This window comes from Serinus canaria, chromosome 12 (assembly GCF_022539315.1).
Source record: "Serinus canaria isolate serCan28SL12 chromosome 12, serCan2020, whole genome shotgun sequence".
In the NCBI taxonomy this organism is placed as follows: Eukaryota; Metazoa; Chordata; class Aves; order Passeriformes; family Fringillidae; genus Serinus; species Serinus canaria.
Window position 1 is genome coordinate 11608410 of NC_066326.1, and position 25639 is coordinate 11634048.

The 25639-nt window shown below is 62.6% G+C and overlaps 1 protein-coding gene across 14 annotated transcripts in view; it reads right to left on the reverse strand.

Annotated features, from left to right (window-relative positions):
• Positions 1–216: 216 nt before the first annotated feature.
• COL7A1 (collagen type VII alpha 1 chain) overlaps positions 217–25639 on the reverse strand; it is a 29552-nt gene continuing 4129 nt past the window's right edge. For 3 of the 14 annotated variants that reach the window (XM_030227946.2, XM_018915090.3, XM_018915089.3), the window contains exons 12-120: positions 25432–25578; positions 25149–25265; positions 24925–25074; positions 24592–24720; positions 24360–24506; positions 24072–24197; positions 23859–24002; positions 23652–23777; positions 23431–23577; positions 23222–23350; positions 22997–23143; positions 22717–22836; positions 22486–22632; positions 22273–22409; positions 22065–22191; positions 21843–21986; positions 21614–21771; positions 21478–21519; positions 21318–21344; positions 21158–21202; positions 20854–20946; positions 20459–20530; positions 20098–20133; positions 19970–20023; positions 19699–19767; positions 19495–19608; positions 19152–19178; positions 18965–19018; positions 18790–18852; positions 18609–18668; positions 18433–18468; positions 18261–18305; positions 18013–18048; positions 17858–17902; positions 17719–17754; positions 17612–17638; positions 17482–17511; positions 17254–17325; positions 17089–17148; positions 16966–17001; positions 16743–16823; positions 16582–16617; positions 16452–16496; positions 16283–16354; positions 16076–16120; positions 15943–15969; positions 15819–15860; positions 15109–15189; positions 14909–14944; positions 14775–14810; positions 14609–14689; positions 14383–14418; positions 14084–14155; positions 13843–13887; positions 13636–13671; positions 13455–13490; positions 13244–13348; positions 13054–13089; positions 12836–12871; positions 12616–12663; positions 12462–12497; positions 12170–12301; positions 11801–12010; positions 11672–11707; positions 11448–11492; positions 11209–11280; positions 11031–11075; positions 10823–10885; positions 10692–10736; positions 10374–10409; positions 10062–10097; positions 9829–9873; positions 9570–9602; positions 9349–9411; positions 9227–9262; positions 9058–9138; positions 8890–8958; positions 8769–8804; positions 8631–8672; positions 8429–8473; positions 8247–8291; positions 8088–8123; positions 7904–7963; positions 7652–7777; positions 7446–7517; positions 7186–7221; positions 6888–6947; positions 6683–6727; positions 6571–6606; positions 6418–6453; positions 6271–6327; positions 5984–6055; positions 5653–5724; positions 5531–5566; positions 5370–5450; positions 5243–5296; positions 4971–5024; positions 4832–4894; positions 4667–4729; positions 4265–4381; positions 3840–3917; positions 3707–3760; positions 3452–3500; positions 3262–3375; positions 2811–2900; positions 2379–2462; positions 2170–2286; positions 1349–1528; positions 217–1246 (exon numbers count right to left, since the gene is read on the reverse strand). In XM_030227946.2, the coding sequence (XP_030083806.2) occupies positions 1197–1246; positions 1349–1528; positions 2170–2286; positions 2379–2462; positions 2811–2900; positions 3262–3375; positions 3452–3500; positions 3707–3760; positions 3840–3917; positions 4265–4381; positions 4667–4729; positions 4832–4894; positions 4971–5024; positions 5243–5296; positions 5370–5450; positions 5531–5566; positions 5653–5724; positions 5984–6055; positions 6271–6327; positions 6418–6453; positions 6571–6606; positions 6683–6727; positions 6888–6947; positions 7186–7221; positions 7446–7517; positions 7652–7777; positions 7904–7963; positions 8088–8123; positions 8247–8291; positions 8429–8473; positions 8631–8672; positions 8769–8804; positions 8890–8958; positions 9058–9138; positions 9227–9262; positions 9349–9411; positions 9570–9602; positions 9829–9873; positions 10062–10097; positions 10374–10409; positions 10692–10736; positions 10823–10885; positions 11031–11075; positions 11209–11280; positions 11448–11492; positions 11672–11707; positions 11801–12010; positions 12170–12301; positions 12462–12497; positions 12616–12663; positions 12836–12871; positions 13054–13089; positions 13244–13348; positions 13455–13490; positions 13636–13671; positions 13843–13887; positions 14084–14155; positions 14383–14418; positions 14609–14689; positions 14775–14810; positions 14909–14944; positions 15109–15189; positions 15819–15860; positions 15943–15969; positions 16076–16120; positions 16283–16354; positions 16452–16496; positions 16582–16617; positions 16743–16823; positions 16966–17001; positions 17089–17148; positions 17254–17325; positions 17482–17511; positions 17612–17638; positions 17719–17754; positions 17858–17902; positions 18013–18048; positions 18261–18305; positions 18433–18468; positions 18609–18668; positions 18790–18852; positions 18965–19018; positions 19152–19178; positions 19495–19608; positions 19699–19767; positions 19970–20023; positions 20098–20133; positions 20459–20530; positions 20854–20946; positions 21158–21202; positions 21318–21344; positions 21478–21519; positions 21614–21771; positions 21843–21986; positions 22065–22191; positions 22273–22409; positions 22486–22632; positions 22717–22836; positions 22997–23143; positions 23222–23350; positions 23431–23577; positions 23652–23777; positions 23859–24002; positions 24072–24197; positions 24360–24506; positions 24592–24720; positions 24925–25074; positions 25149–25265; positions 25432–25578 (7796 nt within the window). In that variant the 3' untranslated portion in view covers positions 217–1196. Of the gene's footprint in view, positions 1247–1348; positions 1529–2169; positions 2287–2378; positions 2463–2810; positions 2901–3261; positions 3376–3451; positions 3501–3706; positions 3761–3839; positions 3918–4264; positions 4382–4666; positions 4730–4831; positions 4895–4970; positions 5025–5242; positions 5297–5369; positions 5451–5530; positions 5567–5652; positions 5725–5983; positions 6056–6270; positions 6328–6417; positions 6454–6570; positions 6607–6682; positions 6728–6887; positions 6948–7185; positions 7222–7445; positions 7518–7651; positions 7778–7903; positions 7964–8087; positions 8124–8246; positions 8292–8428; positions 8474–8630; positions 8673–8768; positions 8805–8889; positions 8959–9057; positions 9139–9226; positions 9263–9348; positions 9412–9569; positions 9603–9828; positions 9874–10061; positions 10098–10373; positions 10410–10691; positions 10737–10822; positions 10886–11030; positions 11076–11208; positions 11281–11447; positions 11493–11671; positions 11708–11800; positions 12011–12169; positions 12302–12461; positions 12498–12615; positions 12664–12835; positions 12872–13053; positions 13090–13243; positions 13349–13454; positions 13491–13635; positions 13672–13842; positions 13888–14083; positions 14156–14382; positions 14419–14608; positions 14690–14774; positions 14811–14908; positions 14945–15108; positions 15190–15818; positions 15861–15942; positions 15970–16075; positions 16121–16282; positions 16355–16451; positions 16497–16581; positions 16618–16742; positions 16824–16965; positions 17002–17088; positions 17149–17253; positions 17326–17481; positions 17512–17611; positions 17639–17718; positions 17755–17857; positions 17903–18012; positions 18049–18260; positions 18306–18432; positions 18469–18608; positions 18669–18789; positions 18853–18964; positions 19019–19151; positions 19179–19494; positions 19609–19698; positions 19768–19969; positions 20024–20097; positions 20134–20458; positions 20531–20853; positions 20947–21157; positions 21203–21317; positions 21345–21477; positions 21520–21613; positions 21772–21842; positions 21987–22064; positions 22192–22272; positions 22410–22485; positions 22633–22716; positions 22837–22996; positions 23144–23221; positions 23351–23430; positions 23578–23651; positions 23778–23858; positions 24003–24071; positions 24198–24359; positions 24507–24591; positions 24721–24924; positions 25075–25148; positions 25266–25431; positions 25579–25639 lie in introns of those variants that run through there. The other 11 variants (XM_050979195.1, XM_050979194.1, XM_050979193.1 and 8 more) reach the window with 11 other exon arrangements.

Genomic DNA, 25639 nt, shown 5'->3' on the forward strand with positions numbered 1-25639 from the left:
GGGGTCATGGCCTGGCTTGCATCAGCTGGGCACGTGCTGGGCACAGGGATGGGGCACTGGGCTCCCTAGAAGGGGTGAGGAACCCCAGCCAGCACTGCCAGCAGTGGGCAGCTGGAAAGGGCAGCCCAGCTGGCAGGGGCAGGGGGCATGCCTGAGTCAAGAGCTGTCCCCAAACTCCACAGGCATCTCCAGCAATGTGCCAAGAAGTGTGACATCTCCTTGTGAGCACAGCTTTAATGCACATCCCCCTGCATTGGTACACATAGACATTTGCTGTATATAATACACACAGAGAACAGCAGGACGAGTGGGGGCCACAAAGCCCACCTGGGACCTTGGGGCTCTGGGATAGTGAAGGGCACATCCCTACTCAGCCCTGGGGATGGGGGGAAGCAGGGGCTGCAACATCACTTTCACAAAGCCTTTGAGAGAAAGTGTGGGCGAGCAGGAGCTGCTTCTAACATAGCACCATCCTCAGGGTTTCCCTGACAGGCCTGGGGGTGCAGGTGAGATCCCCCAGATTAAAGCCAGATGTGCTGCTGGCAGATGTGTGAGCTGGAGGGTAGCACATGGCAAGAGCCTCCAGTCTCTCCACAGGTCATTGCCAAACAATTGCAGCCACAAAAGGGGAGCTGGGCCCTAGTTGAGGTTAAGGTGAAATTTATTCAGATGGAGCTCATTGCAGGGTGGGGGTGAGGGATGTTGTGCAGGGAGGCACTGCCTGGCACAAGGATGTGGGCAGCTCTCTCAGCATAGAGTGGGGAGCAGAGAGGGAGTTTGGGGGTCTGGGGGGGCAGGAAAGGAAGGGCACAAGGGTATTATGGGAGGGGAGGGGAGGGAGCCCAACTGTGCCAAGTCCTCTCTCTGCTTCCAGAGAGAGAGAACAGGGCTAAGAACCCTTCTGTTGGCAAAAAAAATAATTTAAAAATCAAACTGAGAACAGCCCAGTGGGAAAGGGGGTTCAGAGCCTTGGTGGGAGGCAGTTTCCCATTTGACATAAATTTCACCTTAATGACAATAAACTGATATGAAATGAAAAACCCATGAGCAGCATAAAGACAGGTTAAAATAGCACCAGGTTCCTGCTGGGGCTGGTGGGTCCATGGCCACTGCCCCCACGGGCAGCCCAGCCCCGGCCAGGGCAGCAGCTGGGCCCCAGCTCCAGGCAGCCCTGCCTGCCCAGACACTGCCTGCACCTACACCTTTGGCTGCCCTCCCTCCGTGCTGCCAGCACTGCCGCGGGAATCTGTGGAGAGAAGCGAGGCGCTGTCAGAGCTGAGGGGGGACCAGCACTGTCCCCCAGCTCTGCATCGCTGAGCCCAGGGCACAGGGTGGAGGTGCTGCCCACCTGCCCCGGGGTGCTGCCCGCAGTGCAGCTCACACTCCTCCTTGCTGTGGAAGCGGTTGGGGTTGCCCTGGCAGCCGCTGTAGACGAAGGGCCGGCACTCGCGGGCTCTTTGGTTGTAGTACCAGCGCAGGGTGTAGCGCTGGCAGCTCCCCTCGTCCAGCGGCAGCCTGCAGGGCTCGGCTGTGGGCAAACGCTGCTGTGAGGGCAGGCAGGGGCTGCCAGACCCACGAGGCAGAGGAGGGGAAGCCCCAGAAGGGAAAGCCTGAGCATGGGAAGTATTTGGCTGGAGCAGATGTCTCTGTGCTCTGCCCAAATGCTGGAATTGAGGGAAGGAGATGCCGCTCTCTTTCCTGGGACAACTCCCAGCAAAGAGTGGGGAGGTAGGTGGCGTGGGGACATGATGGCCACAGCACCCCTTGAAAGGATTACAGAGGGACTCTCCAAAGGCTACTACCACTGGGGCTTCCCTGATCTCCTGGGGCCTTTGGGATCTGTCCTGTGGCTCATGACCAGAGCACAGGAAACCTGCCAGGGCAGCAGGTCCCACCAGCCCAGCACACCACCCATCACTGCTGGTGATGGCTTTGGTGAGGGGCATAGAGCACAAGCTCTGCATGGTGTGGGCAGCACAGTGATAGAGAAGGTGCAACCCTCCCAAGTACCAGCAAGAGGGCAGGAAACCCCAAATCCCCCAGACAGATGGCACAGAGACCCACTGCCCAGCTGGATGCAAAGACACCTCCCCAGCAAAACCTGGGGCAGCTCCATGGATTCCCCCAGCAGCTTAGCTCTCCCTGCCAGGTGGGTGCAGGGAAGCTCACCATCCACTGTGGGCTGCTCCACACTGTCCATCTCTGGGACCTCCTCGTAGTCATCCTCCTCTCCATCCATGTCATACGCGAGGTCATCGTCGTCGAGCGTGATCTGCCTGTCCTGCCCTGGGAGACAGCACCACACATGAGCAGTCCTCACCACACACATGGAGTGCAGAAAAGGGGGGACAAGGACTAAAAGCACAGGGATGACACACCCTCATCCTCCTCAGTGTGTGACAACTTGAGCACAGGGACTACGTGAGCGCTGCCAGCAAGGAACGGCTGAGTGGAGAAGGACCCTGTCAAGGGGACACAGGCATCAGGGAGGAGGCAAAGGAGTCTGGGCTGCTCTCCCCTTATTTCCCAAGGGAAAACCACCCCTTTCAGGTGCGGAGCAGTGCAGCACTGCCCAATCCTGTTGCAGCCTGACAGGGTACATGGACAGGGATGGTGGACCTGGAGATACCCCCTCCCCTGTCTGCACCACAGACCAGGGCTGCCATGGGGGCTTCTGGAGGAGGCACAGCCAGGGGAGGCCTAGAGACAGCACCCACTCAGAGCCCAGCAAGACAGGGACAGGGGAGGGCACAGGGGGGCACACATGCCCATGTCACCAGATCTCACAGACCCTCCAGACTCTCCATCACCTGTTTGGTCATGCTCATTCTCCTGGCGGACGATTCTTCCTGCTCCCTGGGCAGAGTGGAAGCTGCTCCTGGCCTGAGCCCCCCAGCCTCCTTGGAGAGAAAGCACCCACCTCATCCCAGCCCACCCCTTGCCTCCATCCCTCTAATCCCGCTCCTCCAACCTACCCTTCCCTCCAGCACTGCTGATCCCTGCAAGACCCCTGCCCCAGTTCTGACACCCAAGAATAGATGGGGTACAGTTCCTGTGATCCCCTCAGTTGGGCAGACCCTGGCAGCACCCAGACCCCACTGGCACCATCCTGAGAGCCAGCTGTCCCTGGGATCCCTGTGCCATCACTTCTGCCACACACCATCCCTTCTCCCTGTGCAGGGTCCTGCACTGATGCTGACCCTGACTGAAGGGTCATGGAGGGTGCCAGCCACCTCCAGCTCCCCAAAACCAGTGGCACACCTGGGTGCCAGGGCTCCTTTTGTGCCACATGTGTGGGGCAGGGGGATAGGAAGGAAGAGCTGCAACCTGAGTGCTCACGCGAGTCCTGGTGCCGTGGGAAGTGGCCACCACAGGCTGTGGGAGAGACAGGGTGGGGTCAGGGGCAGTGGGTCCAGACCCCCAGCCCCAGGGCAGCAGTGGGGATGCTCACCACAGTGCTGGCTCATCTCCTGCCTGACGAAGGCACGGATCTCCTCCTCCTGCCAGGCACACGAAGGGCAAGGGTAGTAATGGGGGATGGTGCAGTTCAAGAGGAGGAAAAACCCTTTCCCCAGGGTAAGGGGAAGCAGAGCCCAGAGGTGAGGGCAGGCCCTACCTCGGTGGCAGTGGGATAGATCCAGTGCCCCTTCCCACCCCAGTGACCTGAGTGCCACAAGCCTGTGTTGGCTCCCTTCTGGCTCCTTACCGTCATGCCTGGCTCCCCCTTCTCCCCACGGAGCCCGTGGGTGCCAGGACTGCCCTGGGGACAGCAGAAAGGAGGTGGGAAGCTGGCCCTGGCTGAAGCCCATCCAGGCAGGGCCAGGGACCCAGACACTTACCTGCTCTCCTCTCTCACCAGGGATGCCAGGCATGCCACGTGCACCGGGCACTGACTGTCCAGGGGGGCCTCTCTCCCCCTGCAAAGGACACGTGCTCAGGATCTGGCTGCTGGGTGCTGGAGTCTCTCTGCTCTCCCCTGCACCATGGATGTGCTGCTTTCCCCACGCCAGCACCCCAGGGATGCCAGTGCAGGTGGGGATGGGGATGGGGATGGGTCCAGCCCAACTCATGGACAAGCAGGGTTCCAGATTCCATCCCCTGGGCAGGGGGACACAAGGGAGGAACCCAAAACCAGCGAGCTGGCAGGGCAGGACAGAGCTGGGACATGATTCCAGATGCCACCCACCCCTCACCCATGAGGGGGACTGGGCCCTCTCATCATCACAGCCCCAGAGGGGAGCAGTCACCTGTGGTGAGGACTTACCTTCTGGCCCTGCATGCCCTCAGGACCTCGTGGGCCAACGCTCCCTGAGGGCCCAGGGGGGCCAGGAGCACCGTCACTGCCCCGGGGACCAGGGCCACCCATAACACCCGGGGCACCCTGGAGGAGAGCAGAGGGTGAGGCCAGGGGTGCCAGAGCCCCCAAATTCAGAGCAGATGCCATGGACATCCTCTGACCCCACAGCTGGGCATCCCCAAAAAACCAGCACTGGTGCCTCCTTATAAAGAGCAGGGAATTGTTGTCAGTCCTTTTTAGTGACATAATTTAGAGCAGCACTGAAAGACTCTTCTGGGAGCATCAGGCTCTGATGTGCTTCCAACCAAGGCTGTATCCTGGTACAAGCAATGTGGTGCAATGCATCCCATCCCTTTCCAGCCTGCTCACCCGGTCTCCTTTCTCCCCCTGGTCTCCTTTGGCTCCCTGCTGCCCATCAAATCCCCGGTCACCCTGCAAAGAGGAAGAGACAGGCAGCAGGGGACACACAGTGGGGGGCAAGCAGCCAGGGGATGAAGTGCCAGCACAGCTTTTCTCAGCACAGTTCTAACCTACCTTGGGTCCCATGAGCCCTTCCTTTCCAGGAATGCCTGGTGGTCCTGACAGACCCAGTTCTCCCTGGAGGACAAAGCAGATGTCCATCAGCCACCAGCCACGCTTTCCTGTCCCACCCTGGTGTCATTGAGGTGCTTACCGGCTCTCCTTTCCTCCCTGGCAGTCCCGAGCGCCCTGGGATCCCTGGCTCTCCCTACAGCAGGCAGGAGAGAGGCAGGGCAGTCAGTCCTTCACCCCTCAGTGCTCAGCCCAGAGCCACAGGCCGAGGAGGGGACCCCCTGAGCCTGTCACGGGGTCAAGGTCTGGCCTCAGCCATCTCCCTGCTCCTGCTGGCTGAGGGAGGGGATCCAAAGGGCCACAGACCCCAGGCAACATCCAGGCTCCTGCAGCACCCTGCAGGCACACACTCACCTTGTCACCCTTTTCCCCATTGAGGCCACAGGCACCTTTCATGCCCCGGTCACCCTGCAAGGATGGGAAGTCAGAGCCATGCCAAGCCAGAACTGGAGAGTGCTGGCAGCCAGAGAAGCCAACCCACCTTGAGGCCACGCATGCCCAGGGGTCCCATGTCCCCCTTGTCCCCCCGGGCCCCGGGGATGCCATCACGGCCAGGCTGGCCCTGTGGGAGAGCACACAGCATGAGCAGGGTCTGCTCCTGCCCTGCACTGGGGTGGCAGAGGCACAGACACAACTCCTCACCGGCTCGCCAGGCTCTCCTGGTGCTCCAACCTCTCCCTGGGGAAGGCAAAGACACCAGTCAGGGCAGGTGAGGGGATGGTGCCACCAGCATCCCCCAGCTGAGAGGCTGCCCAGCTTCATACCTTCTGCCCACTAGGGCCACGTGCCCCAGGGAAGCCCATGGAGCCCTTCTCTCCTTGTTCACCCCTCGTGCCCTGCAAGCAGAAACCCAGATCAGCACAGGCAGGAGGGAGAGCTCCAGCCACAGCCACTGCATGGCCACAGCACAGCCATGGTCACCTCCGAGGCCAGGTCTGGCAGGTCCCCTTGCACCATATCCCTGCTAGCACCAGCACATAGGGCACAGGGATGCTGTCATGCCCTGCTTCCTCTGTCCCTCGCCCTGTCAATAGCCTTCCATGATCCCCAACCCAGCAGCTCCCAGCCCTGCACAAGCTCCCCCCAGCCCTGTACCTTCTCTCCGAGCATGCCTTGCTCCCCCTTGTCCCCCTTGTCCCCTTCTGTGCCCTTCAGGCCACGCTCTCCCTGCAAAGAAGGAAACACAGGGAGGGGTCAGGGAATGAGGAGAAGCTCAGACACACATCAGGGTGGGGAGGACAGACTCCCATGGGGGGAGGGTGGCAGGGGGAGAGGGGACAATACACTCTGCAAGGGAGGGTCCCCCAGCAGGGAAAAGCTCCTCCAGCTCTTCCCAGAGGGACAAGAAGGATGGGGAGAGGGAGGACAGGGACAGCTCTTACCGGCTCCCCCTTGCTGCCCCGTGCTCCTGGCGGCCCCTCCACCACCACAGTATCACCCTGTACATCCACAGCAGAGACAGAGGTGAGGTGAGAAGGGGGGCCAGGGCTGCTGCCTGCCTCCCCACTGCCCCCCGCCCAAGGACTCACCTTGTCTCCTTTGGGTCCTGGGGCCCCAATGTCTCCCTGTGAGGATGAGGTGAGATGATGCAAAGATGCACAGCAGGAAGCAGGCAGCACCTCCCTGGGCACCCCAGCACCTGGAGGTGCATCACTCTCCCCCCAGCCCACAGAGTCCTTTACCTTGTCCCCACGCTCCCCACGGTTCCCAGGCAAGCCCTGTGGGGGACAAGAGAGGTGTGCTCAGGAAGGGATCACCCAGACCAGGGTGCAGCTGAGGGAGGGGGGCACTTACTGCTGGCCCACGATCCCCTTCTGGCCCTGGGCGCCCATCCTCACCCTGCAAGGAGGAAGGGATATGAGAAGGGAGTTGGGGGCACCCCAGCATCACCCCACCCCAGGGACAGCTGCAGCTCTGGCTCAGAGACCTGTCAGGGCTGGCACCATGAGCCTTCGTGTCCCTGGCTGTGGGGACATGGGGGGACTGTGGCAATACCTACCCGTGGTCCTGGGTCACCACGTTCACCCCTGGCTCCTGGCAGCCCGGCTCCCGGAGCACCCTGCCAGAGGAAGGCAAGAACTCATCCCCATCCTCACTGCCACAGCTCCTCCCAGCCCTGCCAGGCAGCCCCCATGCCAGGGACACCCCACAGTCCCCACCAGCTCTCTGGGTGCCTGGTGCCATGTGCCACCATCCAGAGTGGACTCAGCACCCTCAGGGGTGAGCTGGCTGCAGGGACACTCCAGAAGGGAAGCAGCCTCCCACCTCTCATGCTATAGGGCTGCCCCTGGTCCTACCTTGTCACCCTTCAGGCCAGGGGGCCCTTGTATGCCCTAAAAGAAAGGAGAAGGGTGAGCAAGCCACAGGAGGAAAGCAGTGCCAGACACCCTGCAAAACATCTCTGGAATCCCACCACGGCACTGCACACTCCAGCAACTGTCTGGCACCTCCCTGGGCACTCCCAGGGCCCAGGGAGGTGCCAGCCAGTCCCTGCCAGCCTGCCTGAGCCAGCAGGGCAGAGCCCACAGCCCCAGGAATGTTGTGCCACCATACTCACGGCCGGCCCTGGGGGCCCCACAGGTCCTGGTGGTCCAGCGGTGCCATCCCTGCCTGGAAAGCCAATCAAACCCTGCAGGGAGAAAGCAGGGAATGGGCAGAGCCTGGGGCTGGGAAGCAGTGGGGCTTGCAGGGACCTCACTGCCACTGCACAAGGGCCCAGAGTCGCCAGGACCAGTGATGCCATGTTCTGGTTGAAGCCTTTACCCTCTCTCCTGGGGGACCTGGAGGGCCAGGCTGTCCATTGTCCCCTCTCAGGCCTGGCTGTCCTGGCATCCCAGCAGGGCCTGCCAAGCCTGGGGGTCCTGGTAATCCTGGCAAGCCAGTGTCACCCTGAAGAAGGGAAGTAAAAGATGAAGCTCCTCAGAAGTGTGCTTTTCCCTCAGCCAGCCAAGCTAGAGCATCACTGGGGCATTAGGGACATGATCAGAGCCAGGGTGACATGGGAACAGGGGTTACCTTCAGACCCGGAGGCCCATCCTGTCCTGGTGGTCCCCGTGCACCGACACCCACTGATCCCTGCAAGGTGGCACAGAGCGTGTGGCACATCACCCAGCTGGTGGGCACAGGGGTGCCAGGGCCATCATGCCACCCAGAGCATCCCACAGGGTGGGGGAATCCCCCTGGGGGTAGGGACACGTACCTTCTCCCCTTTGGCTCCAGAGGACCCCTTGGCTCCCTGTGAAGACACCAAGCCCCCAGGAAGACCTGGGCAGTAGGTGGCAGGGGCACAGATCCCAGCCCTCACCAGCATTCACTGTTCCCAATATCCACCCACCACCCCAATATGCCTCCTACTCACATCTTCCCCAGGATCTCCTGGCTCTCCAAACTTTCCTGGCTCCCCCTGGCAGGGAAAAACAAGGAAAAAGCAGATGTGTTGGATTATGAACTGGGAGAGCAGCTGCAGCTGGATCCCCACATGGTGGCCAAGCAGCCAGGAAGCTGAGGACCACACAACCCCTCCCCACTGACAGTGCTCACCTTGTCACCCTTGGGGCCTGGCAAGCCTCGGTCACCCTTGGAGCCCTGTCAGGGACAGCAGTGTTAGGAGAGAGGGCAGCCACAGGGCTGGCTTGCCCCTCAGAAGTCAAGGGTGGTGGGAGGGCATAAGGTTGTGGTAGGGAAAGGTTAATGACAGGAGATGAGGGGAGTGGGAGTGTCAAGGTGTGTGGGGGTGACTCACGGGCTCTCCCAGCAGCACACCCTCCAGCAGCGCCGGCTCACCCTGCAGGGCACACACGGGTGCTCAGCTGTGCCCACTGTGGATGCCAGGGCCCAGCAGAGCCTTGCCCAGCCCAGCCCTCACAGCCTGGCTCCTTACCTTCTCTCCCTTGGCTCCAGGGGGGCCGATGATGGCCTGGGGCAGAGGACAGAGTGGGCAGGTGAGCAGGGCTGTGCGGGGATGCTCCCCCTCACCCTGGCCAAGGCAGCTCTGCACTCACCTGCCCTGGGGCTCCAGCATCCCCTGGCTCTCCCTTGGGACCAGCAGGCCCCGAAGGTCCCGGTAAGCCCTGGCACAAGTGGCACAGCCCTCAGCCTTGGCTGCAGACAAGCCAGGCTGAGCTGAGTGTTGGTCCCCCTGGGATGGGGCAGAGTAAGCACATACGTACCATCTTCCCAGGCACTCCTGCCTCACCGTCCTTCCCTGGCACACCGTCCCTGCCTGGCACGCCTGGCTTCCCGCTCTCCCCCTGCAGGCAGTGAGAGTGGGGCTGGGCTGTGCAGGCAGCCCCAAGCACCCTCACTGGTGGCAGCCACATGTGGGGGCCACACACTCACCACTTGTCCTGGCAGCCCGGGGACCCCCGGCGGGCCCTGCAATGGAGATGTGAGCAGAAATCAAGCAGCATCCCAGGCACCAGGAGCAGCCAAGGGGTGTTTGGGGTGCTGCAAATACCTACCCCTGGGCCAGGGGGCCCAAGGGGTCCTGGCAGGCCCATGTTGCCCTGGGGGCCAGGCAAGCCCTGCAATGGAAACAGCCGCATCAGAGAGGGGATGGCACAGCCAGGACCTTGGCTGCCCCCGTGGGAAGATGGTTTGGGGTGGGACTGGCTGGTTTTGGGGAGGCTGGATGGTTTTGGGCAGCCAGGTGGGTACTGACAGGGAGGGTATGAGTACTCACACGGATGCTGGAGCCAGGTTCCCCTGGATCACCCTGGGAAGAAGATGCTGCATCAGCCTGACCACCCCAACCACCCAGCTACTTTGGCATATCTTCATGGCTGGATCCAGGAGGGGGTCCAGCCAAATGTCCCTCCCTCCAGCCCAAAACTTCCTGAAACGTTGTCCTCCCTCCAGTCCCCAAATCTGGCAAGGGACCTTTCCCCTCTGCCAGGCTGGACGTGGCAATGCTGATGCAGATGCCAGTGCTGCTGCCTTACCTTGGCACCAGCTGGGCCCTGGGTCCCTGGGGGGCCAGCACTGCCCTGCAGGGGACAAGGGTACATTATTGAGGTGGTGCTTGCTTGCTGGTGGCACAGAACAGGGAGGGGGCAGCAGGAACACTCAGTCCCAGCAGTGCCACCCCACCTCTGCTCCCCGGGGGAATGCCCACCCTGGCTGACATCACCCTTGTATGACAGTCCCCTGCACGTGGTGCAAGGTGGCTCCTTACCGGAGGTCCTGGGGGTCCTGGGTCTCCCTGATTGCCCTGAAGGGAGGAAGAAATGGGATCACTGCAGAAGTGGGTTTTCCCCAGTGGGAACAGGGGATGTCCCCAGGGAGAGCAGACCCAGACAGTGCCAGCAGCTCTTGTAAGCACCAAGTAAGACAAGCCTGGACAGGTCCTGCTAAGATGCAGGAGCCAAGGACCCAGCCCAGCAGCAGGGTGACCCCCATGGTTTCACCAAGCATTCACAGCCAGGAGCCCCTGGCCACGTGCTGAGGTGGTGGGGCACAGGGACATGGGAGACACACAGACACCTACCGGGCGTCCCAGCACGCCAGGAAAGCCTGGCAAGCCCTGCAAAGAACCACATCACAGTCAGGGGACATGAGCAAACCCAGTGCCCCCACACAGCCCCGCCTGCCCCCCAGGGATGTTCCCCATTCCCAGTGCGTGGTACCCAGCCAGGGCACTTAGGAAGGGCAGGAACAGAAAGAGGCCCCCAAATCTCAGGCCCTGAGTGGGGAGAAGGAGGTGAACGAGGCATAAATGCTCCTGCTGGTGCTGGTGGTGGCTGGTGTGAGACCACAGGAGCTCCCCCAGTCCCAGCCTGCATCTCTCCACCATGTCCCCACTCACCGGCTTCCCCTCAGGGCCTGCCAGCCCTCTCTCACCCGGGAGGCCCTGGAGCAAAGGATGGAGACAGGGGTGGGGTCAGTGCCAGGCAGGGCCAGGGGCAGTGCCAGGCAGGGGAGCAGTGTGGCACTCACCGGGCTGCCGTCCCTGCCCTTCTCGCCAGGCTCCCCTCGGTCACCCCTCAAGCCACCTTCACCCTGCAGTGGGGACAGGCACGGGGTCACAGGATAGGCAGGGACCTTTCCATGACTTCCCTGGGCCTGTCCACACCCAAAGAGGGGTGTGCCCAGCAGTACCCAGGGCTTTGCTCCCTTTTGACATGGGAGACTTATGACCTCAGACCTTGTCTCCTTTGGGTCCTCGCTCGCCCTCAGCTCCAGGCTCACCCTGTGTTGGGAAGAAGACAGATGCCATCAGCCCTTGCTGCCCCTGTGCCCCACCACCATCCTCAGCCCCAGCCCATGCTGTTGGCCCAGCTCAGTTGTCTCGGCTGCCTTCTCCTTTCAGACCAGCCACACACCTTGGCTCCTTTGGGTCCGATGGGGCCACGCTCTCCTGGGAGGCCCATCAGGCTGCCCTCCACCACGTCCACCTGCGGGCAGGGCACAGTCAGGGCCAGCACCCAGGGCACCTCAGGAAGGATCCCTCAGGGGCAAAGCCCTCCCCGAGCCCTGAGCCAAGGGACTGGATGTGGCCATCCATCCCCAGAGGGGCGGGCTGGCACCTTGACAATGGTCCCCAGCAGCAGTCATCACCTACCTTGGGCCCTGGGGGCCCTGGGGGTCCAGGCAAGCCATCCCTTCCCTGAGAAGGGCAGAGAAATAGGTTGAGTGTCAAAGGGCATGGGAGAGCAGAGCCTCCCTGGTATGGTCAGGAAGGTATGGAAATGGGCATCTGCCTGACTCACAGGGAGCCCTGCATCCCCTCAAGAGGGGCACAACACCAGAGGGGATGGAGGGCACCATGTTCCTCTCCCAGCTCACCTGCTCACCTCGGTCACCCTTCTCGCCTCGGTCGCCCTGTGCAAACACCATGGTGGCTGTCACGGGGCTGTCCCCAAGCCCCCAGACCAGGTCCCCCAGACCTCACCTCGCACCTCCACACACACTCACCTTCTCGCCGGACCTCCCGGATTCCCCCAGCTCCCCAGCCCGGCCCGGCACCCCAGGAATGCCTGGCTTGCCAGGCTCCCCTGGCTGCCCAGGCGGGCCCTCGGGACCCCGCTCACCCACGGCCCGGCCCATGGGGCCCTGGGGGCCGGGGGTACCTGGGTCTCCCTTGTCACCTTTGGGTCCTCGCTCGCCAGGGAAGCCTAAGGAGCCCTGCAAAACAAAAGCTGCACTGCCAGAGCCAACCCTGAGGCGGGGCTGTGAGCCCTCCCCGGCACCCAGGCTGAGCCAGCTGGATGAATCCCCAGCCAGCCCAGAAAGCAGGAGTGGGGCAGAGTGTTGGGGCTTGGCATCGAGCCTGGCTCCACTCACCTCTCGGCCCGGGGGCCCCCTTTCTCCTGGATCCCCCCGACTGCCCTTCTGGCCCCGCAGCCGCTCGACCGCCGGCGGAAACGAGTCTGAGCTCCCATCATAGGCACCCGTGAGCTCCTTCAGGGATGAAACCTGGGAACGAGGAGAGAGCATAAGTGGAACCCAGCTGCAGCAGCATCCCACTGTCCTGCCAGCCCCATCCTAAATTGCTCGGATCCCCCACCACCTCCCATGCCCTCTTCCTGCTGCCATGTGCCAGGAAAACCCAGCCTGACAGTCAGGAAATACATACCTTGATGCCAAGTGCTTCCAGGCTACGTTCAATGTTCTGCAATAAAAATACATTAAAAACAAAGTAGGTTCCCACCATAGAGGCTGTGGATGGTCCTCTGTCCCCCAGGGCTGATGCTGCTGTCCCAGCACAGCAGGTCAGGATAGGGACTCACCACTGTAGTCCCAGGGTCTCCACGTGCTCCAGGGCTGCCAGGTCGCCCCTAGGTTTAGAGGAAAAGAAGGAATGATGAGAAGATGTATAGAGGTGCAGCAAGAGGGGTGAGCAGTGCTCTCCCTTGGTAGGTTTCAGAGTTAACACTTTGCTGCCTGGGCAGGGCCTGTGGTTGTGACTGAGGTGCTTGTAGCTTGTCAGGCTCAGTGCTGGGCACTCACCGGCTCCCCTCGCAGTCCAGGCTCCCCTGGGTCCCCCTGAAACACAGCAAAGGGATCAAGGGGAGCAGTCAGTCTGCCCAGCACCAACTTGCAGCAGCACCAGGGTCCAGCCCTGTTATCTTGGGGGTAGGAACTCCTGCCAGAGACTTATTCTCTCTGGCATATGGTTCCCCCCCAGACTTTTGCCTCAGAGGACTGGGGAGCAGGAGCACACTTACCTTGGGCCCAGCCACCCCACGGAGGCCTGGGGAGCCCTAGAAGACATGGAGGTGACACAATAGCACCCAGCCCCCACGGACACAGGGCAGTGCCCTGAGGGAGCCATGGATGGGGGTCCTGCCTGCCTCACAGCAGTCTGGACTCCAGGGTCTGGTGCTGAGCGGCACCATGGGGTGGAGAACTACACACCTGGCCAGGGGGGCCAACCTGCCCTGGGACGCCGGGGAGGCCAGGGGGGCCGAGGGGGCCTGGCACACCTCTGTCCCCCTGCTCGCCCTTGGCACCGCTGCGGCCCTGCCAAGAGAGCAGCATCACCCCAGAGTCTGGGACCCAGCTCTGTGCCTGGTGGGGGCAGGCACCCAGCACACCCATCACACACCCCTCTTTGGGGAGTACTCACCTCTCTCCCAGGTAGTCCTGTATCACCTTTGTCTCCCTAACCAGGAGAGAAAGCAGCTGGAGGGATGCTGCCCCATCCACTGCCCCAGGATCGTGCTCCTGGTCTGGGCAGGGTGGAGCCACCAGGCTTGTGGGAATCACAAGGGGACCACACAGGAACCATCTGTGGATCACCTCCTTACCTTTCTCCCATCCTCTCCTGGTGTCCCATCTTCTCCCTGGGAACAAAGGCTGCCTGTCAACTCTCTCAACATGGGTACAAAACGGAGGATGGCTCAGAGCATGGGGGTTCCTTGCCACATCCTCCCCTTGCCTTATGCTGTACTGGGATCACTATCCCTCAGCCTCCTGGGAGAGCCCCAAAGTCAAGCCCTGTTTCCCCTACTCACATTCTTGCCATTCAGGCCGGGTTTGCCATCCTCACCGGGTTTGCCCTGGGAGGAAAAGAAAGGCAGTGAGGGAGCCCCCCAGGCTCTCCACCAGCCAGAGGTGCCAGGGCCCCACTGGAGCCTCAAGGTGCGTGGAAGGGGAAGCTGGGCACAGGGGGAGGCTTGCCAGATGGATCCAGCTGGGATCCACAGAGGGCATGGGACAGGATGTGTCCCTAGGGTGCAGCTGGCTGGTACTTACAGGCACACCAGGCGGTCCCAGGGGACCCACGGGGCCAGGTGGTCCCTGCTCCCCCCGCAGCCCAGGCAGCCCCTGTAGGGAAAGGAGATGGTGGGAGCACAGGGCAGCAGGGCACCCATCTGCCACTGCCACCCTGGGAGCAGGGAGTGTCACCGGCAGTGGCACTCTGCTGGGGACAGGGGAGGCTCTTGCTGCACTGCCCTGGACCGAGAAGCATGGGACAGGACACTGGTCCCTTGCAAGCCTGATGGCCCCAGCAGGAATACAAACCTGAACCCGCCCTCTCCAGAGGTACTTACATCCCGGCCAGGATCTCCCTGCTTCCCTGGGTCCCCCTGCAGACAAGGAGGAGGTGAGGACAGGGACATTCCTGCCCTGCCAAAGGCACCCCTTCCAGAGCAACCCCAGCCTGGAGCAGAGGGTGTCCAGGGGGACAGCTCCTCCCACCCCATCATCCCTCTGTCCCACAGCTCCCACCCATGGCACCCAGGCACAGAGCTTCCCCCCAGCCTGGACCACACTCACCCTCAGCCCAGCAGGCCCTGGGGGCCCGGGTTTGCCTTCCAGCCCATTGCGGCCATCCAGCCCTGGCGGGCCACGGTCCCCCTGTGAGAGAGCAGGGAAGGATGGTTGGAGCTTTGGGGTGGGATGGGAGTGCTGTGGGGCAACCCTCAGTCCCCAGCCCTCTCACCTTCTCTCCCGGCAGGCCTCGGTCCCCAGGGTCACCCTACGGGCCAGAAGAGAAGTGAGCATCATCTCCCATTAACAGGAGCTGCACAGGGCAGAGTCCCCCATTCAGACCCCCATGGGAAAGGGGACACTCACCCGTGTGCCAGGGGGGCCACGGGGGCCCTCCACACCCTGCAAGAAAGAGACATTCTCAGCAGTGGGGCATGGGGGGAAAGGAGGGACCCTGGCTGCTCAGCAGGCAGTGCCTGCACACCAGGACCCCTGGCTGAGCAGAGCATCAGCCCTCATGCTGCCCCAGTGCCCCCCACACCAGGGACCCAGCACCCAGCACCTACCCTCTCTCCAGGCACTCCAGGGGAGCCAGCATCACCCCGGGCACCCTTGGCGCCATCCTCACCCGGGTCCCCAGGGTCCCCCTGCCAGAGAAGGGCACAGTGGTCAGAGGCTACTGTGCTGTACCAAGCCTGTGCCAGAGTACACAGCACTGGTGCTGTGTGGTTTAGGGGTGGGGTGAGAGGAACAGTCTCAAAAAAAGAGGCACAGGCTGAAAAAGAGGTGGCTGGGCTCAGTGCAGTTCTCGCTGGGGCAGTAGGGGCCAGAGTGTGGCTGCAGAAAAAGGCACCGGGCAGCACTGCTGAGCCAGGAGCCAGCTCAGCCACAGAACCACAGCTGGGACCACAGTGCCACCCAGCACAGAGCACAATCTGTGGCCAAAACTGTCCTGAGCCTAAGCTGGGTTGTAAAAGCAGAATGCCCAGAGTGCTGGGTGCTGCCATGGGACCCCTGTGGGCCTGGGGACCCAGGAGCACACCAGCTCCTTTGGAAACCTCAGCCCTACAGGGCCTCCTCCCACCACAGGGCAGGAGTGTCAGCCCCTGTGCCCCTGAGTTCCAGGTGCCTCTCAGTCGTGGGGCACATCAGCTGCTCGTGGCAGAGGCTGTTTTGGGCAGGGAGGGCTTGATGAACAATGATGCCAGCGGCCAGGCAGAACCCAGAGGACAGCAGAGAGTATCCCACCCCAGCATCCCAAGGACTCAGTCATTACCTTCTCACCCTTTCCCCCCACTCCTCCGAGCCCAACATCGACCTGTGGGGCAGAGAGGAGCTGTTGGAGCACACAGGGCTGGACACCAGCCCACGGGCAGGGAGAAGAGGGAGGCAGAACTTACAGTTCGTCCTGGGGGTCCAGGAAGCCCCTGAAAGAAGGGCAAGGGAAGCAGATTAAAGGGAGCTGGCACAGCCCTGGGGAGGGCACAGCTGGCTCTGGGGTGGGGGGCCACTTGTGGCTCTGCCATCACTCACTGGGTCCCCACGGTCACCCTTGCTCCCTGGTGCTCCAGGGCTGCCCTGCAGAAAAGAGGGATGGAGTCAGAGGGGGAGGGGGGACCCGTGGGATGTGGGTCCTGTGGGATGGGGGATACCCCTGGGGTAAGGGTGGGTGTGGGGCAGTGAGCTGTGAGGGGTGGTGGGTGTCCATGGAGCAGTGGGCCCATGCAAGGGGCTACTCACATTCCTGCCTTCAGGTCCTGGGTCCCCCAAGTCACCCTTCTCCCCGGGGGGGCCACGGTAGCCAGGAAGGCCCTGGGTGGGGGGCAAATGGAAGATGTGCATTAGCAGGAGCCACCCCAAGGCCATGAGGCTCTCTCCTGCCCAGGGTGCCCAGCAGCCCTGAACTTACCCGGGGACCCCTGTCTCCAGGTTTGCCAGGCAGGCCTGCTTCTCCCTGTGGAGAAAGAGGGGGTGAGTGGGAGGCAGTAGGAACAGGGGCAGAGGGAAGAGGGGCAGTGGTCCTGGGGACCCTCACGTACCGGGGTGCCTTCGTCACCTTTCTCTCCTCGCTCTCCCTGAGGCACAAATCAGTGGGCACCGGCCAGGAGAGAGAAGAACAAGTCACCAGCATCCCCCTGCTCCCTGCCAGCCCCCCTCTGCTCAGGGCCACAGTGCCCCACAGCCCCTTGTCCCACACTACCTCCTTGCCTCGCGGCCCCATCTGCCCAGGGGCGCCCGCTCGGCCCGGCTCCCCCTTCTCCCCTGGCTCTCCTGGGTCACCCTAGGCAAGGGAAGGGGCAACAGTCAGGACAGAGTGTGGGCAGCTGGGGAGAGAAGGGGCACAGCCTGCAGGAACAGCCCCTCTAGAAGCCAGCCAGCCGGACAGATGGATGGACAGACGAATGGAAGGGCAATGACATCACCTTTGGGCCGCTCCTGCCTGTGAGGCCAACGATGCCCTGGTTGTTGGAGAGGAAGAGCAGGTGTCACGGGGAACCTTGGTGACCCCTTGCCAGGGGAGGGCCCCAGGGTGCCCCCAGACTCACCCGATCGCCCTGCTCGCCTTTGGGGCCAGCTGGCCCAGGGATGCTCAGGCCAGGGGGACCCTAGACAAGGAAGGACACAGCATGGAGCAACAGCACAGGCACCATGAGCCTGGGGAGGGCTGTGCCATGTGCCCTGTGCTTCCTACCCTCAAGGCAAGTACTCACACGGGCACCTTTATCTCCTGTGTTACCCTTGGGGCCAGGAGGTCCTTCTGGTCCTGGGAAACCTCTGTCACCCTGGAGCACACAAAATCAGCACCCCAAACCACCCATTTCCCCCCCCACTGCAGCTGTGGACCAGGCTTAGGACCAGGATGAATCCAACTGTGCAATCCCCTTCCCCAGCCCACAGCCATGCCCAGGGGGTGGAGGGCACAGCTGGGCCAGGGTTACCTTCTCTCCAACACCCTCCACACTGGGAGCCTGGAGGGGAAGCAGAGGAGACCATGCTGGGCACTGCCCATGGCTCCCTGTCCTGGGGCTGGGGCAGACAGAGCTGAAGCTGCTGGGCAGCATCACTTACTGGCCTGCCAGGTGGTCCTGGATCGCCCTGCAGAGAGACAGGTGTCACTGCCAGCCCCTTCCCTAACAGACCCCTGCCACCCCACTGGGACCCCCCTTTGCCCTCACCTTCTCTCCCCGGGGGCCTGTAGGTCCTGGAGCTCCCTGTGGCAAGATTAGAGACCTCAGGGGGCTGGCAGTGCCTCGGAACCACCCCGGGCATGGCAGCTCCTGGCTCCACAGCACCACACCCACTACCCTGACTCACCTCTCTGCCTGATGGCCCCGGGTGCCCTGGGGCTCCCATCTCACCCTGCAGGAGAGGAGGAAGAGGAAGGTGTGGGGGCATCCTGCCACCCCCTGCCAGCACGGCTGCTCCAGGGCAAAGTAGGCATCACTCCACCATGCCACAGCTGCACCTACCTTCTCACCCTCTGGGCCTGGCACACCACGGTCTCCCTGCAGAGCAAAGCAGAGGAGGGTTCCAGGGAGCCTTCCTCCCCCTACATCACACTGCCCCCACCCCACACACTGCCCCAGAGCTCTTCAGGCGTCAGCCCTGAATCCCGCCCAAGACCACTGGGTTGTGACAGCCATCCCCAGGCACTGCCACCACAGGTCTCAGGGACACCAGGACTGGGCAGTGCCACTCTGCCTTGGCACCCTCTCACCTTCTCGCCTGTCTCTCCCAGCTCGCCCGGTGCACCACGGTCTCCCTGGTATAGGAGGAACAAAGGTCAGCAGGACCTTTGGGGACATCCTGGGTCCTGGCACAGAGCCCAGAACCCCCTTCTCTCTGCCAAAGGCACAGCAAGAGTGTCCCTCGGTCCCTGCACCGCTCACCTTCCTGCCCTGCTCCCCTGGTGGTCCCCGAGGACCCTGCAGAGCAGAATGGAGATGTTGTCACCTTTGGTGTGCCAAGGCAAATGCTCAAAGCAGGAGGGCTCAAGCATGCCATCGGGGCTTGGCTCTCAGCATGGCCAGCTCCTGCCTGCCTTACCTTCTCCCAGGAAACTCACCCTGTCTCCTGGGTCCCCGGGACGGCCAGGTGGCCCTGGGAAACCTTCTGTGCCATCACCCTGGGGATTTGGAAAGGTGAGAGCCATGCTCATGACACAGGATGCCCATTAGATGGGAATCCTTGCTGGAGAGTGGTGTGAGGTCCAGCCCCAGTGGGGAGCATCCCTGCCACCTTCTTACCTTCTCTCCCTTCAGCCCAGGGGGCCCAGCAGGTCCCCGAGGCCCAGGGTCCCCAGGGAGGCCCTGCAAGAGAGAAAATCTCAGCCCCTGGGGATGTGACTCAGCCCTGGTCACACACAGCCACTGCAGCCCTGATCCCCTCTGCCAGCCCTGTTGCCCTGGGGGCTCAACTCACTGGGGGTCCAGGGTCCCCTCGAGGTACTGCCCCATCTGCAAATCCAGGGGGGCCCTGCAGAAAGAAGGGTCAGCTCCTGTGTGGTTGCCCTGAGGGCTCAGTCCTCTCCAGCACCCTGAGGGGCTGCAGTGCCCTTGGACACTCAAGAGGCTTCCATCCAGTAGAGCAGAGGACCACAGCCACTCACCCTTTCCCCTCGGTCACCCTTCTCTCCCTGCAAGGGTGAAAAAAGCAAATTAGGGCAGTTCTGGGCTGTTCCCATGCCCTCCTTGAATAGGAGAGGAACATGCTGGGTAGAGCCCATCATCTGTGGCACTAGGGGATGTGCATGCCAAGGGCCTCTCCCCACGCTGCCCAGTGCCAGCAACAGCTCAGACATGAACATCTGTGTGCAGGCACATCTGGTGAGGGCACGCCCCACAAGCAGGGACAGGAGGAGTCCACGGGAAGCAGCTCCAAGCCACTGCTGCTCCCCCATCCCTCTGCCCACACATCCCCCAGCCATGCCCATGCAGGATCAGGGGATGTACCTTCACAAACTCTCCAGGAGGTCCCGGTAGCCCCATGGGTCCAAGTGGACCAGGGGGGCCTGGATCACCAAGAGGCCCCCGTGGGCCAGGGATTCCAGGTGAGCCGGGGCGGCCCTGGAAGAGAGAGGGGCTCCATCAGCTGAGGTTGAGGGGTGGGCAGGGGGTCTGGCAGAGACCCCTTCACATCCATATTCCCACACCTACCGGCACACCTGGCTCCCCTTTCTGGCCTGGCAGCCCCTGCTCTCCATCTGTGATCACCCTGGGCTCTCCCTGCACGAGAAGGGGGAGGAAAAATCAGTGAGCACATGTGCCACATGTGCCCTGCTGTGGCCACAGTGCCACATAGCCAGAGGTCTGGCAGGGAGATGGGGAGGCCCTGGGGCCAGGAGATGCCAGGCACCAAGCTGTGCCCACCAGGGTCCCCAGTGCTCCCCAGGGAACCCTGTGGGGCAGCCCCCTGCCCATCACTTACCGGTTCACCTTTCTCCCCCTTTGGGCCAGGGAGTCCCATGGGCCCACGCAAACCCTGGGAAGGAAAGATGAGAATGAGAGGGGCTGTTGGGTGGGAGAAGAGTTGGGGAGGGTTGGGGCCATACTCACAGGATCCCCTCGAGGACCAGGGATGCCCTGGATGCCCTAGAAAACAACAGCTCAGGAGGAGAACACATCCCTGCCAGCCAGGGGAGTGGGGATGGGATGAGATGGAATGGGGTGGCATGGCCTAGTGTGGCATGGCATGGCATGGCATGGCATGGCATGGCATGGCATGGCATGCCCAGCCAAAGCAAATCTAGACAGTACACTTTGCCTGGGATACACACACAGGAGACAGCAGTGACCCTGCCAGCTGCTGAGACTCCCCCAGCACAGGGAGCAGGGAAGCGGAGGCTGGCTCAGGGAGCAGGCAGGGTGATGGAGAGCCCATTGTGCAGCAGCAAAGCCAAGAGACACCCTTACTCACTGGCTGCCCAGGTGATCCAGGATTCCCAGGGCGTCCAGGGCTCCCTGGTACTCCATCGGCTCCAGGAAATCCCTGCAGGACAGAGGAGCATCATGCCAGAATCTGATGTACCCCAGCACTGCCAGAGTCCTTCAGTGCCCCAGGCACTGCTGGTCCCAGCCCTGGGAGCTCAGGGCAGCCCCAAGGCAGAGCTGGCTTCCAGGGTGCCTTTCCCCATGTGCTGAGCTGGGGTGTGAGGGTGCAGTGTGGGGCTGGGCTGGGATTCTTCAGAGGGATTTCCCCTCCAGGATAGGTGTGGAGACCAAAAGAACAAGGGGCAGTGAGAGGTCCCATGGAGCCAGGCCACTGTGTCCAGGGATCCTGGGGTGCCTAGGTGAGGGGCCAGAGGTACTCACCCTGTCCCCCTTCTTGCCCGGACCCTCAGCACTCTCTCCTGGTGGACCCTGTGGCCCTGGTGGTCCTGGAGAGCCAGGAAGCCCGTGGCGACCCTGGAGTCACAGGGGAGAGGACAGGCTGGGTGGCAGGTGGTGGTCAAGAGGTGTTGCCTGTCTACCCCTGTAGCAAGGGCTGGACAGCTCCTTGCCCCACACCCACCCACTGGCAGGACAAAGGGACAAGGCAACATGAGGACATGGGGACCATGACACTGCCCTCTCCAGAGAACTGTCCTTCTTATGCCCCCCTCCATCAAGTTATTACCGGCTGCCCAGGGAGACCTGGTGGTCCCATACGTCCTTGCAGTCCCTGCAGAGACAAAGCCAGCAGTGAGCATCCCCTGTGAGCTGATGTTAGCATGGTTTGGGAGATGCAAACCTCCCAAAGTCACCAGCTGGGGGCGGGGTGTCACCAAAGCACTCACTGCCTCACCGCGGTCTCCCTTCTCGCCCTGCAAGGGGAGAGGGAAAGGGTTAGGGGCTGGCACTCTTGTGCTTAACTCCCCACCGGGCTTCTGCAACTAGGGGTCCATGACCTATGCTGAGCACCTGTGGCACAGCATGGCACAGCTTTGAGAAGCTCACCTTGGGGCACTTCACAGTGCAGGGCTTTGGCTTTGGTGCTGGCTGGCAAGAAAAGACAAGCCTGTGTGAACCCAGGGATCGGACCTTACATGGGGCTGCTCCCCCTCCACATCCCCCAAGGTAGTCTGGCCCTTACCCTGGTGGAGATGATGGTGCAGAGGTCATCAGTGAGGTCTCCCTCCAGCTCTGCAAGGTCACTGCCATGGTAGATGTACCGTGGGTCCTCACTGGTGACCATGCGCCGGAGCTGCTCCCGGTCTGCCCCCTCCATGCCCACTGCCAGCACCTGGACCCCTGAGCAGAGAGCACCCTCAGCACCCCACAGAAGTCCCTACACACCCTGATGAGACCCTATTAATCCTCACCCCCAGCCTTGACATCTCTGGCCACAGTGATGGCATCATCCCCAGAGGGGCCATCAGCCAGAACCACCAGCACTGCTGGCACCCCAGGACGGCGCCCTGCACCAGGACTCAGCAGGTAGGTCCTGGCAAAGGTCATGGCTGCCCCTAGAGAGGGAGAAGGAAGAAGAGACAGTCAGCAGGATCCCAGAAACCACTGCCCCAGCTCTTAGAGCCGCCCCTCACCGATGGCGTTGCCGCTGGGCTCCTCGTAGCGCATGGCACGGATCTGCTCCAGCACGGTGGGCAGGTCACTGGAGCGGTTGAGGAGCAGCCAGGGTAGGCTGCGGTAGCTGTATGTGGCCAGGGCCACCTGCAAGGGTGCAGGGGAGCAGTGGGCACCACAGCCCACCCATGACCACCCTGTGCCCCCAGTGCTGTGGCAGCAGCCTACCTGTGTGCCCTCAGGGCCCAGGCGCCCCAGGGCAGACACGGTGTTGGAGAGGAGGGTGCGGACAGCGTTGGCACCAGAGGAGCTGTTGCGGGTGCCGTGTACTAGAAAGACCACGTCACCGAGGGCATCCCTGCAGACTGCAGGATGGGAAGGGGTGAAGCCACCACCTGAGTGGAGACAAGCCCAGCCCACCCTGCAGGGACCCCCCAGTACCTGTGCGCTCACTGATGGACACCTCGGCACCCGGTGTGCTCCCCAGGAGTGGCCGGAGGGTGAAGGTGTAGCGCTGGCCCAGGCGCAGCCCAGAGACCTGCTGGGAGCTGGCAGTGCTGGGCAGCGTCCGCCCCTTCTCCCCACCAGCTGCCGCCCAGGGGACAGTCAGAGGGATCAGCAAGCCCCTGCGGGGATGCTGCCCACCGTCCTGGGGCCACCCACTCGTCTCACCTGCAGGCGGGCTCCAGGAGAGGACATAGCCAGAGGCACCAGGGACTGGAGTCCAGGTGAGAGTCACCGAATCCCTCTGCACTTCTGTTACCCGCAGGCTGGTGATGCGGCTTGGGGCAGCTACCAAGGGGGAGGAAGGGGTGTCCCAGCTTCATGGGGCAGCCTCCAACATGCTCCCTGCCCAGCCCAATGCTGGGACAGTTCAGTCCCTGTGTGCCCCTCTAGGCTCAAGCCATGTTTCAGGGGCCTCATGCTGCCTTGGCCCCAGGCAGTCCCTTACTGGTGATGGCAGTGATGGTGGCTGGCTCGCTCTCCCGGCTGCCAGCCAGGCTGGTGATGCTGATGTGGTAGTGCCGGCCCGGTTCCAGTCCCGACAGAGCATAAGAGCTGGAGGTGGCTGGGAGCTGCTGGCTATGCTGGGGCCCCCCTGGCAGGGGCAGAGAAGGGTGAGGGGGTGCGGGTGGGAGCTGGCAGGGATGCAGGAGTTCCAGCCAGCTATGCTTACCTTCAGCCAAGCGCCAGAACAGACGGTACCCAGTGCTGCCAGCCACTGGCAGCCAGGTCAGGAGCAGGCGGTGCTCCGAGGCCTCGGTCACCTGGAAGCCGCTGACAGGGCGTAGGGGGACTGCCTCCGCTGTGGGGCAGAGGGACAGGCATCAGGGGCAGGAGTGCCCAGTGCCACCCTGGGGTGATGCCCCCTGCCCCAGCACTCACGGGTGGTGACGACAATGGAGACAGGGTTGCCTTCCCGGTTGCCAATGAGTGCCGTCACCTTCACAGTGTAGGAGACGCCTCCCTCCAGGTTAGGGATGTCAAAGGAGTTGGTGTGGCCAGGAACTCGCCGGCTATTCTCTGAACCCCCTGCCAAGGACTGTGGCATCAGGCCCCCCACCCTGCTGCCCTCACAGCCCACCCCCATCCCCACCCCACAGTACCATCCCTGCGGCTCCACACCACACGGTAGGCAGTGGCTCCCGGCACACCGACCCAAGTGACACGGGCAACATTGCTCCTGGATGCCTGCACCTCCAGCTGGGTCACCTTCCCCACCTGCTCTGGCACTGTGACACCAAGAGGGCCACTGTCAGCCTGGGTCACAGCCAATGGCACCAGACAGCACTGTCAGGCAGGGGTTACCTCACCTATTCGTCCTGTGGCAGTGACAGGGCTGCCCTCACGGCCATCCACAATGGCTGAGACACTGACGGTGTAGACGATGTTAGCATGCAGCCCATCAATGGTGAAGGTGGTGGGGTCAGCAGGGAGGAAGCGAGATTTCTTCAGACCTAAGAGATGGCTGGGATAGGAAGGGCTCCAGCACTGCTGCCACAGCATCCCATGTTCCATACACTCACCGTCACTGCCTTGCCACGTCAGCAGGTAGCCCCCAGCACCTGGTAGCCCTCTCCAGGTGACCCGCAGCTGGCTGGGACCGGCTTCCATCACCCGCAGATCCGAAATGCTGCCCACCTCTGGATACTCTGCACCACCCCATAACACCACAGCATCACCCTGGGGAGTCCAAAGGGACCCCACAGCCAAGCTGCCATCCCAAGAGGTTGCAGGGGGATAGAGACAGCCGCATGCCAGAGTGGGAACATGCAGTACCAGAACTCCTGGCACCAAACCCTACGTGGACTTACTGAGGCGGACAGTAAGCGTGGCAGCACTGCCCTCCCGGCCGCCTGCCAGTGCTGAGACACGCACCAGGTAGGGGATGCCCTCCCGGAGGTCACCGAGCTCCAACCCCGTCTGGCTGCCTGGGATGCGCCTCGTCCTCTCCGTGCCATCTGCCAGGAGGAGTGCAGTGCAGTGGATCGGTGTCAGCTGGTCAGGATCCCCCGGGTGCCACCCTGGCCCTGCCCACAGACTCACCCTGGCTGTTGCGCACCACCACTTTGTACTCGGTGGCACCAGGGACACCGGTCCAGCTCAGCCGTACCCACCTGCCCGATTCCTCAACAAGCCGCAGGTCTGACACAGCACCCATGGGTACCTCCACGCCTGTGAGGGGACACGTGAGGCACAGCTGGAGTGGCACAGCCTGGACAGCACAACCCCCATACTCATCCTGGGCTGTGACCAGGCAGCTGAGGGTTCTCATGGCCAAGGCAGTCCTCAGGCTGAGCAATGCCTATTGGGACATCCCTCCATGCCAAAGGCTTGGAACGCTGGAGGACAGCTCAGGGGACCCACAGCAGCACTGACCTGTCTGAAAGGTGGTGACAGGGGTAGCCACCTCCCCGCCATCATAGAGCGTGTAGAGGGTGATGCGGTACTCAGTGCCTGGCTTCAGCCCCGTCAGCTGGTAAGTATTGGTGCTGCTGGGGAGAGACACTGTTCTGGGGGGCTCTGGTCCTGTGGGAAGGGAAGGATCACAGCCAGCTACTGGCATGGAGGGCCCACAGGGGCAACAGGCACCTTGAGCCTACCTGTGGCTCTCTTCCACTCCAGACGGTAGCCACGAGCATCACGGGCACTGGTCCAGAGCACTTGGATGGATGTGGGGCCCAGGATGTTGGTCTGCAGCGTCTGGTCTGTACCTGCCTCTGCAAGAGGGACCCCATGGGTCAGGGTACCTTGTGCCACTCTGCTGCCAGCCACCCAGCCCACGTCTCTGGTCCCGCACACGGCAAGGATAGGGGCTATGAGGGCTGGTCCTTGCCCCCTCCCATGCACAGCAGCAGGATGGCATCCCCTGTACCCAACACCTACCTGTCCTCTGCCGCACAGTGGCTGTGGGCCCCTCCAGCTGCCTGAAGAGTGGGGCCACCGTCACCACATAGTCGGTGTTGGGCTGCAGCCCCACCAATGCATGTGACCTCTGCCCGGCATCCAGGTCCACCCTGTGGCTGACCTGCCCTGTGGGAGGCAGTGCAGCAGTCCCATGGGGAGTTCAGCCAGCAGCTGCCACCAGCTCCCT